The sequence below is a fragment of the Myxine glutinosa genome, chromosome 9 (genome assembly GCF_964187855.1).
Source record: "Myxine glutinosa chromosome 9, kmMyxGlut1.1, whole genome shotgun sequence".
Taxonomy (NCBI): Eukaryota; Metazoa; Chordata; class Myxini; order Myxiniformes; family Myxinidae; genus Myxine; species Myxine glutinosa.
Genome location: NC_136269.1, coordinates 96,564,161 through 96,580,530, shown reverse-complemented (window position 1 = coordinate 96,580,530; position 16,370 = coordinate 96,564,161). Strand labels below are relative to the sequence as shown.

At 42.8% G+C, this 16,370-nt stretch overlaps 2 protein-coding genes across 4 annotated transcripts in view; both read left to right on the top strand.

The window, feature by feature from the left end:
- The window catches only part of SLC7A5 (solute carrier family 7 member 5), a 147,230-nt gene extending 139,730 nt beyond the window's left edge, over positions 1–7,500 (top strand). For all 3 annotated transcript variants that reach the window (XM_068128800.2, XM_068128801.2, XM_068128799.2), the window contains exon 11: positions 221–7,500. In XM_068128800.2, coding sequence (XP_067984901.2) covers positions 221–276 — 56 coding nt within the window. In that variant the 3' untranslated portion in view covers positions 277–7,500. The remainder of the gene's footprint in view (positions 1–220) is intronic.
- Positions 7,501–12,988: 5,488 nt separating this feature from the next.
- Positions 12,989–14,555, top strand: GADD45GIP1 (GADD45G interacting protein 1). Its single transcript, XM_078784545.1, has 2 exons — positions 12,989–14,123; positions 14,196–14,555. The coding sequence occupies exon 1, from the start codon at positions 13,005–13,007 to the stop codon at positions 13,737–13,739; it is 735 nt and encodes a 244-aa protein (XP_078640671.1). The 5' UTR covers positions 12,989–13,004; the 3' UTR covers positions 13,740–14,123; positions 14,196–14,555.
- The last annotated feature ends 1,815 nt before the right edge of the window (positions 14,556–16,370 follow it).

Below are 16,370 nucleotides of genomic sequence, written 5' to 3'. Positions count from 1 at the left end.
ACATTTTGTTTCCCCGTGTAACTGATTTTACTTATTTATTCTTTCAGCACAGCAGTAATGCAACAATACGTGAGACGAGTTAAATGTACAGGTCCGAATAGATATTTACAACTCGATGCTGTTTGAACAGGACTTTACAATACCTAATACTACTGAGCTGTAGCTTTCAAACTGTTTCAATGTGAGATACTAATACAGTGTCTGTCCTTCACTTGTGCAGAATCTACTACGATGGTCTGCCAGAAATTGCTGACGGTCATCCCACAGGAGTCCTAAAGATCTTCAGGGTGTATGTTACAAGATGCACTGGCTTACCCAATCTCTGTCTGCAAGCTCAAGTTGTCTTTTTATCTCCACCGATCATGTTTTCGATAGCCATCTACGTACATACCAAATCCTTCCCAAGACAACAGCCTTAGGCATTCCAAATTTTTCCTTTACCTCACCTGTATTAGTAATCTGGTAATCAGGTTTTTAATAGATTTATAAATATTGATCAGTTTCATGGAACTATTTATAAGTGAAGTTTACTGCTGTGAATGTCAGACCTGCAATCATGTTAGTGTGTTCCCCTCTGCAGAAAGCTTTGAGAATTGCACTCTTCCTTAACCCTTTCACACCAGGAATAATGCAAGTGGTCTTCACTCTTTTCAGTGGCTAAATAACTTAGTCTGGTTTATTTTATTTTATTTTATTACTACATGGATTGAGTATTTCTTTCTTTTTTTGTGGTGAGAAACGTCACTATTTTGTGTTGGTAAGGAACATCATCCGTTCATCATTTTTGGGTGGTGTGTAGTTCTGAAAGCACAAGTTTCGCTCCTCGGAATTTTTATTTATTTTTATTTTGCAGAAATATTGTCATTTACCGTCTTAATTATGTACTGACTGACAAAAGTATAGGCATGTGTCTGTCTTTTATACTGTTGAACAACCTCAGTTCTGTAGTTAAGGTGTGTCCACAGAGAAGTTCATCTGGCAATGGTAGTCATGTGGTTGGGAGTGACGTTATCTCGTGATCCCAACTCGTCTGCCACCTGCTTTCTGGCAAAATTGAATATTTCCATCCATGCTAAAAAAACCTCACAGCTAGAGATCGTAATTCTTGGGAATTAGTTCTGAAGAGTGACTGTGGATCATCTTTGACAGCACAGCTCTACTTTTGCTTGACAGATTTGATGCATTATGTTCCCAATACAAATTTTTGGAAGGAATAAAATGCTACTCACGATGCTACTCACGTAAAACATAAGAACAATAAGATGCTACTCACGGGAAGGAATAAGTTGGATGGTTTGCCTTTGCTTTCTTGTAATTTTGTAGTTCCCAAATAATGTGGGTTTCATTGTTTCTTCATGCAGATTTTATTTTTATCTGTAACATGCAATTGAAGGCTACTCGCTTCAGTGAAGCATGACAAAGAAAAGTTTCCTCAGTCTAAACTGCTGAAATAACAAACAAACTAATTATGTTGGTGAAATTGAAAGGGATAAGTTATCAAACATTAATAAATATTTCTTTGCTGTAGCTCAAATCAAATCGATTGAATTTTTTGCTTTGTAAGTATTGGTTTATATTTTAATAACTAGTACACCCTCTCTTTAGGGGAGAGGCAGGAAAGGTCATCTTGTATAGATTGTAGTAGATTTTGAGTAGCTCGGGGGTGTGTACAGTTACCAAGTTTCTTGTCGTGTGCTCACCAAGTGGGTGAAGCATTCGAGCAAACACTCCATTTGAAACTGTTGATGAGGAACGGCTGGCTTGGCAAGCGCGAGCTGGCTGCTTCGAAAATTAACATACCCCAGGTTTCCTCCCTTTCAGTTTAGTGTTAAACAGCAGTAGCTACTGTTTCAAAAGGTAATCATGTGTGCTTGTAGTTTATAATATTTTTACTTCTGGTAGGCGTGCCCCACAAAATGCCACGATAAGGTGTTTATAAGCATTAACACGGCATTTCTTCAAGAACGAAAAACCATTTGGCGAGGGGGGGGGGGGGGATATTATTTGTATTAATTTGGTTTTGTGACAACATTCACATTCATGTATTTCATTGTTGTTACTTTTGTTATTAGAATCGTAACACGGATATACACCGTAACACGGATTTTACCCAAGGCGGAAAACCTCCTTGGGGAGGGATGTCAAATGAGGTCCCCACAACCCCCATCATGTGACGCTTTGTCCTCCTGTCAAGTTTGGTTGAGATTGGATAAGTAATGACCGAATGTATCGTGGTCAGACAGACACCAAATTCCATATTTCAGTGTGATTAAGAAGCCTTGACGTGAGACTTTTTGTGCAGTTGCACACTGGTAGCAGAATGGTATGCAATACGCCTTTTTTTATGCAACATCTAGGTTTATGGAAGAGGTGGTAGATGACAAAGGCAATCGTAGTAAACTTTGGCATTTCTCTATGTGGATGTGGATGTGGATGTCTGAACCTTGTAGAATCAAACAGGCCGATTTCCCTCAGATATTGCACGTGTGCTTGGGGTACCCAAGGTAGACTCCTGGGTATGATATAAATCCTCTTCCCCTGCCTGCCACTTCCTCCAATGATGATGTGGAGACTAGCAATTTTCATCTTTGCAAGTGGTTTAACCACTGACCCTCTGCCGAACGGTGGGGAAATGAGACATTGCATAGTGCAAATGATTCAGTGACACCATATTTCTCTCCTGCAGGAACTGAATGTTTCTGCTGTAATGGCACTGGGGCAGTTGGGCAACAGATGGACATATACTAGAAAGGGGTAGACGGAGCAGTGAAAGGAGGGGATGGATACTCTGTAAACTGTGAGAAGCGGGTTGGTTTGGAAGTGAGGGGGGAGGGAGTGGAAGGTAGCAAAGTTATTCGGGTAGGGGATGATGGATGGTGGTGTACTGGCAACGTTGAAGCCCTGCAGGGAATATTATGATTGAACAGCTTAAGGAAAGCTGTTCCCCATATGGGAGAAAAAAATAAAACGTGTGCAGGTGTGTAGTAAACGTGAATTTTGGGACTTTAATCAGGTTGGGTTAGTGAAAGAAGATGTGCATCCTGTGGAGGCAGTGGAGGGTTCATTGGACTGAGGGAGAAAGACCAGCGAGGAGGTGGTTTTGAATGCAAATAACGGCAACGCTACCAACCTGTCTGACGTGAGAGCAGCGGATCTTGTGCTTCTGCTTTAACATGGATGATGATGATGATAATAGTGCTCAAATCCAAATCCATTGCAGATGCATATTTGATGCAGTGGCGTCATCCCAGAGGGAAGAACATGGCTACGGACCAAGGATTACTCCATTGAGCTATGGACCAATGATTTTTAGATTGATTAGTTCAGATTTTGGAACAACGGAAGATACCCATTCTGTGGCTGTCTTTGGATGCCACTTTTATGTTTGAAGCTGATGCCGAGACCTGGAAGTTGAAGAGTTGAAAATGCACACTAGTGTAGCAGCATAGCAAACCTGTTGTGCATTTTGTGATACAAGCACCAAATTTGGCACAAATGTACATTAATATGTTGCGAACATTTTCAGATATTGGGCCACTTGAAATTCCGCAATTTTTTTTTTCAAATTTCGTAATTTCAAATTTTTCGGGTGACACCGTCACAATTTCGGTCTTCGAGGCCGGCCGATATAGTGGGGCGGCTTAGCCCAAATATTCAAAAGAATTGTGCATTTTGTGATACAAGCACCAAATTTGGCACAAATGTACATTAATATGTTGCGAACATTGTGTGGTCAGCAATGAAGACGAGAGTCTGAATTACATGTATGCAAAAGACCTTGTGAACCAGTGAAGCAAATACACGGGTAAGCATGAATTAAATCTAGGGCATGATATAATTTCCATGATGTTTACCTCTACACTCAATGGTGGAAGGAGGTAATGTTTTGATCCCAGCTTGTCTGTATGTCTGTTTGTCTGTTAGTCCACAAAATTCCAGACAAAGCTTGTAGTAGTTGTAGTGGTAGTGGTGATAACAGAAATTGTTATATAGAACTGAACTTATATTATTATTATATGCAGGAAATAACTTCATTTCTATATGCCCTGCAGTGGACAGGTTAATTGGTTTATGCACTGAAGGGGTCGGGTCACCCTGATGTGCACTGCTGTGTTCTGCCTCACTGAGTTGTTCAGGTATGATGTACTCAGCACAAGCTTCCGGTCGGCCCGGAGGTGGGGGTGCGGGGCCTGTCACGGAACGTCAAAACAAACGGCCTGCCGGGGCCGCCCAAAAGTCGGGCGTGAGGGGCGCGTCCACTAATGGAACGCCTCTCGCTTCCCAGCCACGTGGTCAGGAGAACCTCGTCCCTTCCGGTCACACTTTGCCTATCGGCCGGCCTCGAAGACCGAAATTGTGACGGTGTCACCCGAAAAATTTGAAATTACGAAATTTGAAAAAATTTGAAGAAAAAAATTACGGAATTTCAAGTGGCCCAATATCTGAAAATGTTCGCAACATATTAATGTACATTTGTGCCAAATTTGGTGCTTGTTTCACAAAATGCACAATTCTTTTGAATATTTGGGCTAAGCCGCCCCACTACACGTTTTGGGTCTCAGACCATTGTTTGAAGAGAAGCAGTATATCCTAAGTTTAGTGACTGGAACAAAGTCCAAACTGATGAGCCTCCATTGGGGGGAAAATTTGCAACAGCAATGCTGGTATCAAATTACTTCACTTGCATTTGGTTGCAAGCATATTGGCCTATAGTTGAGAGGAACTGCTTTTTTGTTTTTAACCCTTATTGTGAATGGGAGTGATATTAGCTGTTTTCCAGGCAAATGGGCATAGCCAAAGATTGACAGATTGAAGAGATCAGACAGAAGAGAAGCAAGAACACCAGAGAAGGATTTGAGAACACGGACACAGGTGCTATCTGGACCAGCTGCATTTCTGGAGCTACATTGTCGAGGCTGAACATCTGTGTGTCTGATTTGCATACAGGGACACAACAATTATGGTTAACCATCTTGAGATTGCCTCTCTTGTTTAAATGCTGAAAATTCTTTTTAAAAGACCAATGAAATTCCAGATTTCGTGCTAGCAACTGTAGGTTAAAAGTGGCCCAGTTAGTAGAAGTGAGTCGCTGAAAACACGCACACAGTAGTGCATGTGTTGAAAGGCCTTGTTAACATTAATACGTCATTTCAAAAGTCCAGCATTGACAATGAAAAATGGAGTTCTTGACACACCCCACCACCAGAATGAAGTAGTGCCTGGTTATACAGAGGAGAGAATATCCAGGAAGAGAGATTGAGGAATTGCGATGTGCATCAAGGGGATCTCTTTTCAACTTGCACTTCAAATAGGATTATGTGCCCATTCAGTCGGCATGGATCATGTTGTGACCACACACCTCATTTTATTTATTATTTTATCATTTACAAAAAATGCCCTCTTTATAACGAATGGCTCTTTTACCCCTGTCTCACCACTTTAAGTTTAAAGAAAGAAAAGAAAAAATGGTCAAAAATTGTCATTATTGTATGTAATGTGATTGTCTTTGTATGTAATGTGTATATTTTTTAATGTGTAGATTCTCTATTGAAGCATCGGTCAATGTGAGACACACCAGATACAAAATGTTTTGAAATATGTTAATTATTGACTTGTTTTTTTTTAAATTCTCAAATAAGTTTATTAATGTCCAAAAGATGGGATTTTTTTTATCTCCACCACCAAAGGAAGACGGAGGTTATATCTTCACCCATGTCTGTTTATGGGCAGGATATCTCAAAGTAATGGACAGATTTGGACGAAACTTGGTCGACAGGTTTGGAGTGTGACACGGACTAATTGATTAGATTTTGGATTAGAATGGATCCAGATACGATAATTTTTCAAATTTTGAAAATGATTCTTCACCATTGAGAGATGGAGCCAAAAACAATATTTAGCAATATATTTCAAAAGGTTGTCGACGGGTTATGACAACTTGGTGGGCGAGTTGGGTGGGTGACAAGAACAAGCCAATTAGATTTTGATTAAAGTCTGGATCTGGCCTATTGGTGGGATACAAAACGTAAACTGTTCAGCCTGGTGGAGGTATGCGCTCTACCGAGCTCTACAGAATTCTTGTTCTAGCTTCTTTTCTTTTTTCTTCTTTTTTTCCCGTCCAAAAACGATCATCTTTTGTGTTGCTTGTAATGTTCATTCTTTCTCTTAATTGCTCTAATATACTCTGCTTTAATCCCCCTCCCTTTTCACTTTTTACCCTTTGCGTCTATCTTTTCTTTGTTCATTACTTTTGTTATATTTTGCACAGTCATCTCCATATCATGAGAACACAATATTTGACAGATGTAGCAGCGACGCAAACAGAATATACATCAGAATCGTTTACGAGATTATTTTTGGTTGCCCTTTTCTATAGAAACCGATTTAAATTTTGATATTTTAAATTAACTTTTAATTTTTGTATTCATTCCTGAAAATATGTTGTCTCATCGTTGATGTTTATTTATGTTGCAGCAAACAATTTTCTTTCCATTTGGCTGTCGTGATTTAAAAAATATATACATGTATACACATTTCCATTATGTTGCACTCCTTTAATTAAGGCGCTTGAATCTAGAAAAAATAAATCTTAAATCGTGTTTGAATTAACTTTTTTGGGGGGGGGGCAGGGGGGGGCTGGTGTAATTTCAAGTTTCTGTTTATGCTTCTTATTTGTCAAAGTGTCATATTTGTTGATCTACTTTGGCCGGAAGCTTTCACCTTTCATTGGTTAACAACTTGGTTTGCTTTTTCAACTTGCTTTTGTGATAAGAAAATCTGACTACCATATTTTCCTTGTTCATGCAGGTTTTTAATAATGGGTTGTACAAAAGGCAGTTGAAAAATGTGCATTCACCATCGCTGTTCTTTTGCATGGCTTGCCGTTTTAATGACTAATTGTGGATTAAGGAATTAACTGAACAGGGTGAGCTGTAAGAAGGCTGTCACCAACCACCTTGACATTGTTGTGAAGCTCATTCTTTCCTGTCCTGAAGCTAACGTGCTACTATTGTATTTTTTTTTTTTTACTGCACTTGCTAAAATGTATGCAAACGCCTGCCTGTTGCTCAAAACAAAGGACTACTTGTATAAAATTATTATTCCATAACTGATTAAGACCTAGTGAAAGTTATGTACCTCAATAAGATCTCTACTGAAGCTCAGGATGTCTTGACTGCTAAAGCCTAATATACTTTTTTTCTGCCAAAATCCAGCAGGGTATGTTGTTTGAATTATTTTTTCCTTCATTTCCATTTGTATCTATTTTGTTTTACCTTTTATTCCTTCTTTGACCATATTTCATTTGAGAATGTGGAGAGTGGAGAAACCTGCCGACAAAAACATATTTTAAGCAACATAAGATTCATCAGAATGGCCATGGAAATGCAGGTCAAACACTTCAAGCCCGATCTGGAACAAGCCTTAATTTAATTTTTAGTGCATTCTTACAGCTTCCAGTACATGTAACAACTGTGCTGAATAAAGGAAAATTTCATTATGGTTGGAGTTGAATCGTGAATTATTCTCTTGTTGGTCCAATGCAAATTATGCAGTTGATTGTACCTGTTTATATTTACATCTTTTTCCTCTATGGTGATTAAGGACTGAACAGAATGTGAAGCGCTTATGAAAAACATCTTACCGTATATTGCAGTTTATTAGTTTGCATATGTGCTGGTTGGTGCATTTCTTACATTTACGGAGTATCTATGCCGTTAAAGTATACGTTTGTCAATTGATGGTTTTGATTCATTACTTTTTCTTTCTATTAGTGCCTTAAATGTCCTCCCATTAATGTGTCTAAACTTTAAAAATCTAGCAGCAGAAGGGATACAAAACGTAAACTGTTCATCTTGACGGAGGTAAATAAGTACGTGGTTAACGAAAAACGTTGACATTGTGATACATTCACAAAACTTGGCAGTGATGTTCTTATACACAAAGAATTAAGTTAAGCACCCCCCCCCGTTTTTTTACAACCTCGCACATTACAAGTTTGTTGTCGTCAAAACAGTGTAATATACCCATGTTATTGCTATATTTTCTGGAGAAGTGATATTATGGTCACATAAAAACATAACAATCATGCCGTTTTCAATATTTTATTCTGAATAATTTAAGGTGAAATGTTTTGGGAATTTTAGGCATATTTTCACCTCAATTTAAGTATGGAGCTATAGGTCCATCACGGACAGTGTGGATGACGTTTATGTTTTCTAACGTACAGTCATTGTTCTGAGAAGACCTCTAGCGATCTTTGCGTCAATAACGTGTGTAGGACCCACGTGATCGGATCACTGACTCAACCCTACGTCTCATAGACCCTGTAAGCCGTCGTATGCGTTGCTGTGGCAGGTTGTTCCATTCCCGATGTAATGCACGTTCCAATTCATCCAGATTGGCTATTGGAGGGACCATCTTCGCAATTTGTCGTCCCAACATGTCCCGAACGTGCATTACATCGGGAATGGAACAACCTGCCACAGCAACGCATACGACGGCTTACAGGGTCTATGAGACGTAGGGTTGAGTCAGTGATCCGATCACGTGGGTCCTACACACGTTATTGACGCAAAGATCGCTAGAGGTCTTCTCAGAACAATGACTGTACGTTAGAAAACATAAACGTCATCCACACTGTCCGTGATGGACCTATAGCTCCATACTTAAATTGAGGTGAAAATATGCCTAAAATTCCCAAAACATTTCACCTTAAATTATTCAGAATAAAATATTGAAAACGGCATGATTGTTATGTTTTTATGTGACCATAATATCACTTCTCCAGAAAATATAGCAATAACATGGGTATATTACACTGTTTTGACGACAACAAACTTGTAATGTGCGAGGTTGTAAAAAAACGGGGGGGGGGGTGCTTAACTTAATTCTTTGTGTATATATAGCTATTCTTTAAATCCAGTCGATTAGCCGACTCAAAGTTCAACACGGTGGCCATTTTATTTTAATATGGCTGCTAAAATGTGCCATAAACTTTTTTATATTGAATTTACGACACGAGTATCAATCCAAAATCACAGAACTACATATCAATTAGGTCATTACAATTTTCAATTTAACTTAATTAGGTAGGAAGGTGAGAGAAACCGGAAAGATTATAGAAACGGGTGGGATGGGGGAGCTTGGGGTGAACGGGTGCTGTGAGGGGGGATTATGAAAGGCCAATGTCTGTCTTTTGTTTAAATCCGTGAGACAAGCGACGGGCAGGATTGGAATAAAATGAGAAATGTATTACAACATGCATAAGGCAACAGGTCGAAGAGTTGGATGATAGTGGTGAATTCGTCAAAAAAAAAAATGATGGGTGAACCTAAACTATACGACAGTCAGCTGAGGCTGTGAAGTAGCCGAACTTGAAGGCGAAGCCATAGTAAGCATTTGCAGGCCACTCCTGGGAGATCGATCAGCTATCTCATGAGAATGCAAACTGCCCTTGGGGCATATGACAAAGGAAGCCCCAATGAGCCATGACCAATAATAGACCTGAGGGCACTTCATCAACTGATGAAATATTCTGGTCAAGTTTATCGTGATGTACGGACTCAATACATACACAGGAAACCAAAAACCCATATAGCAATTTTTGGCAAACAGGATGACTAATTGGTCGATCAGCGAAGTGACAGGTAGGCTCTCCTGGTATGCTAGTAATATAGGTAACTACTTGAGGACTAGCTCTGAGCTTGCCGCACATGGGCGTGGCTTCAAATCAACACATAACTCTCGCCCGTTGAGTGTCGGTACGGCATCGTGTTTCAGCGATTTATGAGGCTTGTTTCCCAGGTCGTGATCGCCTGTTTTTCAAGTACGAACACTCACGGCTCGAAGTAGACTTCACAAACAACACGATATTTTGAATGATCAAGCGTTTTGCTGTTGAATTTGGTTGTTCCTTGGTTTATCATTCACAAAGCACATGATTGTTGATGATCTTTTGGTTGGTCAGGGATGAATAAAAATGACTTCTGAGGTTTTTGGGTAAATATCTCGACGGAACAGTTAGTTAAAAGCTTGGCACATCGGCATCTTGAACGCCAAAATAACTTGCGATGAAACGCAGACGTACACATCCGTCAATACCTGGTGCACCATCCATGAGTGGTGCATCTGTGACATCACGCGAATCGACGGAAGTAGCTCATTTTCATAATGGAAGTGAAAAGTGATTTTAAAACAAGATTATCTGGCTTTTTATTTTCCCAAAACATTTTTTGGGTGCGAATGGGTCAGGGGTATGATCCCTTAAACAAATTGCTTCAAAAACTTACATGATTAATTTTGTCCCATTAAACTTCTCTTCTCTCTGCTTCAAAAACTAATCTGCTCTCCCCTCTGGGCTGGTGCTCCTTTCTCACCTAGTTTGGCTTCATGCGGTTGAAACCAAAGCATTCAGAATCATTGCAATCTCCTGCGATGAAGCCGATTCTGAGGGCCTTTCTCTCTCACCGCAGGCAGGTAGGTGGTCTTTCTGTCTTCTACCGACTCCTCTCCGGCCTAGATCCCCCAGCTCTGGCTGTCCCCCAAATATTCCTGCAGGACGCACAAGATCTGCCAGCAACCCTCTTATTGTTAAACTGCCAAAATCAAGACTCTGCTCACCTTCACTCCATTCCTCTTTTCTCCTGCCTCTGGAACAAACCCGCACACTCTCTTCAATCCCTCTCCTCACTCTAGGTCTTTAAAACAGCTGTTTACCACCATCTCTTATCTTCCCCCATCCAAAACCTTGATCTTTTCTACCCCCGTTAAAACACCCCAAATCCGCTTCTTTAAATCCCCACCTTTCCTCAAATTCCTAGAAGTGTTCATTTGCTTTATACAGCGTACAGCTCCCTCCTCCCCCAGCCTCTCCCTTCCACAGATCTACCGACGTCCCTGTTCTCTTCTGTTGTGCTTGTGTGCTTCCCTCTCTCTCCCCCTCTTGTCTCCCGCTCCCTTTATTGCATGTTTAATGTGTCTGTGCATGTTGTCATGTTCAATGTGTTAGCTCTTACACGAGCCTCGATTCTGTATACAAAAAAAATAATATATTGTTACAGACGTGGCTTAGATGTTATTTACCGAGCGGTTTTGGTATGACCACGTCTGCACAAGTTACCCGATTATACCCGAACGTTGACTAATCGCGCTGCGCTAGGCCAATAAAGGCAACAAAGGAAAAGGACACACGGCTGGGTTTCAAATGACACGACACCCAGGGTTCAGTTCTCAAGACCTCCGGAGGAGATTATATTCGTTCGGAAGGTCAGATTACAGGGACGAGAGGTACAACATAGAAAGACAAGCACTTAGACACAATCTTATATTATTCCCAACAGACGACAGATAAACGGGACAAAGCTGACTCACACGGGGATTGATGGAAAGGACAGCGGGTATCGATGGCTCAAGGTGCACTCTTGGCTCAAGGACAGGGTCGACCCGGTCCGGTCTAGAGATGCGGGGAGGTCGCAGCGCTCGGATGGCGTCTTGTCTGCTCAAGCTGGGGGCGCATCTGACGTCACATCCGGCGCGGGGCCGCGTATATCCGGCGGGGAGTGACACGCCCTCGGCTCGTTAGCTCCGCCTCGTGGAATCGGCACGTTGCTTCTCCTTGGGTGCGTGCGGGGGGGTTACCGGCTCCGCCCTTGACGAGGAGCTGACAGCCAGCCCCTTCGTGGTAACCCCGTGGAGCGCATGGTCTGGAGCGCGTTGTCTGGAGCGCATTGTCGATGGCGGCTAACCGAGCCGGTGGGAGGACGCACACTCCCCCCCGCGCAGCGCCGTGCCCCTCTGTTGTTGTAGACGGGGAAGAAGATGGGAGGAGGTATGGGAAAGGTCCTAAACTCACTACTGGTGCCATATAATCACATTCTGGTGCAACGAAGAGTCATAATTAATGGAAACGAGGCCTTAACTGACATAGACTAAGAATAACTAGCAAGATGTCCGAAAGTTGTCTACGTGTGGTGCGGTGGACCTGGGCACGACATTTAATGGGGGAATAAGGGGAAGGTCGGCTCTACTGATTGTTGTTTACAGACAATGGGACTAGGGAATGGGGGATTGGGGATAGTTGGGGAGTATTGGGGAAATAGGGGAATATTTACAAGCGGATATGGAGGCCAAATTCCATATTCGCAACAATATATATCCTGGAGCTTTGCCTATGAGTATGATGTCTGTGCTTGTCATTGATACGTAACAATGTATATCCTGTACCCGCCAAAACTTCCCTATTATCCTTCTTTCTGTGCATTCAACGCCATTGCTGCATTCTCGACTCTGCTTGACTTTATACCTGGAGACATGATGTGTCCCATTACCAATCAGTCAGCTAGCGTTTGCCAAGCCAGCCGTTCCTTTACAGCTGTTTTGAATGGAATGCTTAAGCCGCTTGGCGAGCGCACTACAAGCAGATTGGTAATGGAGCACACCCCTACTTTAAGGTGTCAGGTGCAGGGGCGCCGATGGAGGGGTTAAAGGGGAAATACTTACAATATTTATTAGTTAATTTTGTAAACGTTTACAGGTTTAAAACCATCTATTTACTCCGTATGCAAAAGGCGGGAAGTTGCACGGAGCGGGGAACACATCCGTATATCCAATGGTGGATTAAATTTGTTTTTTATTTTCAACCCGATTCTGATGATTTTTCGGGGGGGAAATACTTTCATTTTCAAAGGGGAAATACTTACAATATTTATTAGTTAATTTTGTAAACGTTTACAGGTTTAAAACCATCTATTTACTCCGTATGCAAAAGGCGGGAAGTTGCACGGAGCGGGGAACACATCCGTATATCCAATGGTGGATTAAATTTGTTTTTTATTTTCAACCCGATTCTGATGATTTTTCGGTGTACATATTCGATTTAGTATCAGCTTAATTTAAATGTTTGTTTTATGAACTGACAAAAGATGTACTGACGGAAACACGCAATGAATGCTCTGTGAAGAAGAAGAAGAAGAAGAGGAGGCAGGCAGAAGAAGATTCCCGGCGTCATGGCGCTGCCCTTGTTCCGGTGCGTTTCTTCGCCCTTTCTTTCTCCTGTGGCATTCTCAAGGTGGGTCTCTCTGACTTGCTACCATGCACGACCTCCAGTCATTTTGTCAGTAGCCACTCCAAGATCATTTGCCCTTGACGATCCGAACGGAAAAGACCCTGCGTGGAGGCGCAGCCCGCTGTGGCGGCGCAAGCAGTTCGGGCGAAAGGGTGAGGCGTCGGGCGTGGACGTGGCCGAGCTCTGGCCGAGCCGAGACCAATTGAGCAGGATTATCCAGGAGGAAGGAGAATTGTACCCGAGCCTGGAGGAGATCGTGAGCGCTGACCGAGAGCGTCTTGCCGACCTCGAGGAGCAACGCAAGGCCCGACGACGTCACATCGTAGAATGCATGGCCGGCATGGACCAGGCTGTGGTCAAATGGAAAAAGGCCAAAAAGGAATTGCGAGCAACGGCCCGGGCTGCTGAGGCGCGAAAGAAAAGGATTCTCGAGCAAGCGCAGGAACGGCTTGGGTACAACGTCGATCAGCGGAGTGCGGACTTTCTGCTCATGGTGCAGGAGATCGACAAAGAGGAACGCAAGCAGGTCAAGGAGGACAAGAAGCAGAAGCGGGTCCTTGCCAGAGAACGAGCTCGGAGCCAAGCCAAGGTTCCTGCTGTTGTCCCTGACGAGTCGTCAGGTGACGTCCTTGGCGAGTCTTCAGGTGAGGTCCCTGGCGAGGCTTCCTTCAGGTGATGTCCCTGGCGGATCTTCAGCCGAGGTCCCTGGCGAGGCTTCCTTCAGGTGATGTCCCTGGCGGATCTTCAGCCGAGGTCCGTCGCGGGTCTTCTGCCGAGGTCCCTCGCGGGTCTTCAGCCGAGGTCTCTCGTGAGTCTTCAGGTGAAGTCCTTGGTGAGTTTTCAGGTGAGGTCCCTCGCTGGTCTTCAGCCGACGTCCCTTGCGGGTCTTCAGCCGACGTCCCTCGTGAGTCTTGAAGTGAAGTCCTTGGTGAGTCTTCAGCCGAGGTCCCTCGCGGGTCTTCAGCCGAGGTCCCTCGCGGGTCTTCAGCCGACGTTCCTCGTGAGTCTTCAGGTGAAGTCCTTGGCGAGTCTTCAGGTGAAGTCCTTGGCGAGTCTTCAGGTGAAGTCCTTGGCGAGTCTTCAGGTGAAGTCCTTGGCGAGTCTTCAGGTGAAGTCCTTGGCGAGTCTTCAGGTGAAGTCCTTGGTGAGTCTTCAGTTGAGGTCCTTGGCGAGTCTTCAGGTGAGGTCACTGGCGAGGCTTCCTTCAGCCGAGGTCTCTGGCGGGTCTTCAGCCGAGGTTCCTCGCGGGTTTTCCACCGAATCTTCAGCTGAGGTTCCTGCCAATGATTAAGGGTCCTTGGCTGACCACGTGTCGGACTATCATCGTGCACATCTGCCTGGTTGTCACCATTGGTCGGACATTGAATGTCTGCGTTGTAAACACGGCCCGGCTGCCCATTCGAGCTGTTATTGGTTTCTCCTTTGGTCTTGGTGTACCATCGACTCAACATGGATGCTCTGTTGTCCTCAAATTAAAACGCATTAAGCCAAAGGATACGGCGAGATCTGTTTTATTTACTTTTCAATCTAAGATGGTTGTACGTTTAACAATGGAATCACATGCACACAAACCTTAACCTGTTGGAGGGTAAATGTTTTTTTCCCCCTCTGACAACCCGCTTTTCTTTCTCTCCCTTCACCTGATTTTCCTAATTTGCCCACATCTCCTTTTCCATCCCGTTGCATATGTTACGAGAACGGTACTCAGTAGAGCGTATACATGTGCCAGGCCGAACAGTCTATGTTTTGTTTCCCATTGATAGGCTGGACCTGGACCTGGACCTGGATCTGGACCTGAACCTGAACCAATATCTAATCAGCTTGTTCTTGTAACCCAACCAACTTATCCACCAAGTTACCTCCGCCACCAAAGGTGATGGACGATATGTTTTCACCCCTGTCTGTCTGTCTGTTTGTTTGTGAACAAAATATCTCAAAAAGTTGTGGACGGATTCAAACGAAATTTGGCAGGGATGTAGCTTATGTGACAAGGATGAAATGATTAGATTTTGGTGAAGATCCGGATCCGGCTACTAGAATTTTTAAAGTTATTCTTCACCATTGAGTGATATGGCCAACCAAGTGGAGGTATGCTCTCGACTGAGTGCCGTTCTAGTTTTGTCATAATCCATCCACCAATTTGAAATATTGTGCTACATATAGTTTTTGATCATATCTCTGAATGGTAAAGAATCGCATTTAAAAAATTCGTGTCTGGATCTTCACCAAAATCTAAACATTTCGTCCTGGTCACACACCTAGCCTGTCCGCCAGGTTTCGTCTGAATCCGTGCACAACTTTTTTGAGATATCCTGCTCACAGACAGACAGGTGAAAACACAATCTTTGTCCACCTTCGGTGGTGGAGGATTCCTAAGTAGACGGCCCCAAGTTGCTTTGAAAGTTGTACAGTTTGTGTTTGTATAATCAGCATTATATATAATTATATTATATAATTATATTATATATTATACATTATCTATCTATAATTCCAGCAATCTCTGTGTGTGTGTGTGTCTGTGTGTGTGTGTGTCTGTGTGTGTGTGTGTTTGTCTGTGACCGCTGTTTCTCGACAACCACGGGTCCGATATACTTTAAACTTGCCAGGTATATTGCTGGGGACCCGAGGATGTGCCTTTTCAAGGTTTTAAATTAATCGCAGAAGTAGTTACCGAGCTATGTCCAAAAAACGATTCAACCAATCAGAGAGCAGCGAGCTATCACGTGTGCCGAACGTGGCGAACAGACTCTGCCTCGGATGGCACATTTGAGAGCGTATTCATTTATTTCCCGTCGGCAAACTATGTTGGCGCTATGTTGGCGTTAAACTATGTTTTAAAACTAATTCAAACTAATTTGCGATTCTTTCGCTTTCCTGCGATATGCGACCTTCCGGAGCTCCTGTGAGAGCGTGCGGCCCGTGCGCCATTACGAATAGTACGGGTACGGGCATGCCATATGTTGGCGTTAAACTATGTTTTAAAACTAATTAAAACCATTTCATGTAAATAGAGGGGGGGGGGATTGTCACTGTACTCGCAAGCCGTTCGCCGTTCGCTTTGGCGTTGCGAATGGACCAAAACATTTCATGGACCAAACCATTTCATGTAAATAGAGGGGGGGGATATAATTTTAGATATATATATAGTACGGGCATGCCCTAGTATATATATAATTTGTATAATTATAATATAATCAATCAATATGTATAATCAATTTGTATAATTCTCAAGAATCACAAAGATGGATTGGGTCAGGTTGGAATTGAATCGCTTTTGTACCTTTAATCATAAGAGAACATTTTTTTT

Bases quoted from the DNA above. Each gene is read 5' to 3' on its own strand.
- GADD45GIP1 (XM_078784545.1), top strand. From the start codon at position 13,005: ATGGCGCTGCCCTTGTTCCGGTGCGTTTCTTCGCCCTTTCTTTCTCCT.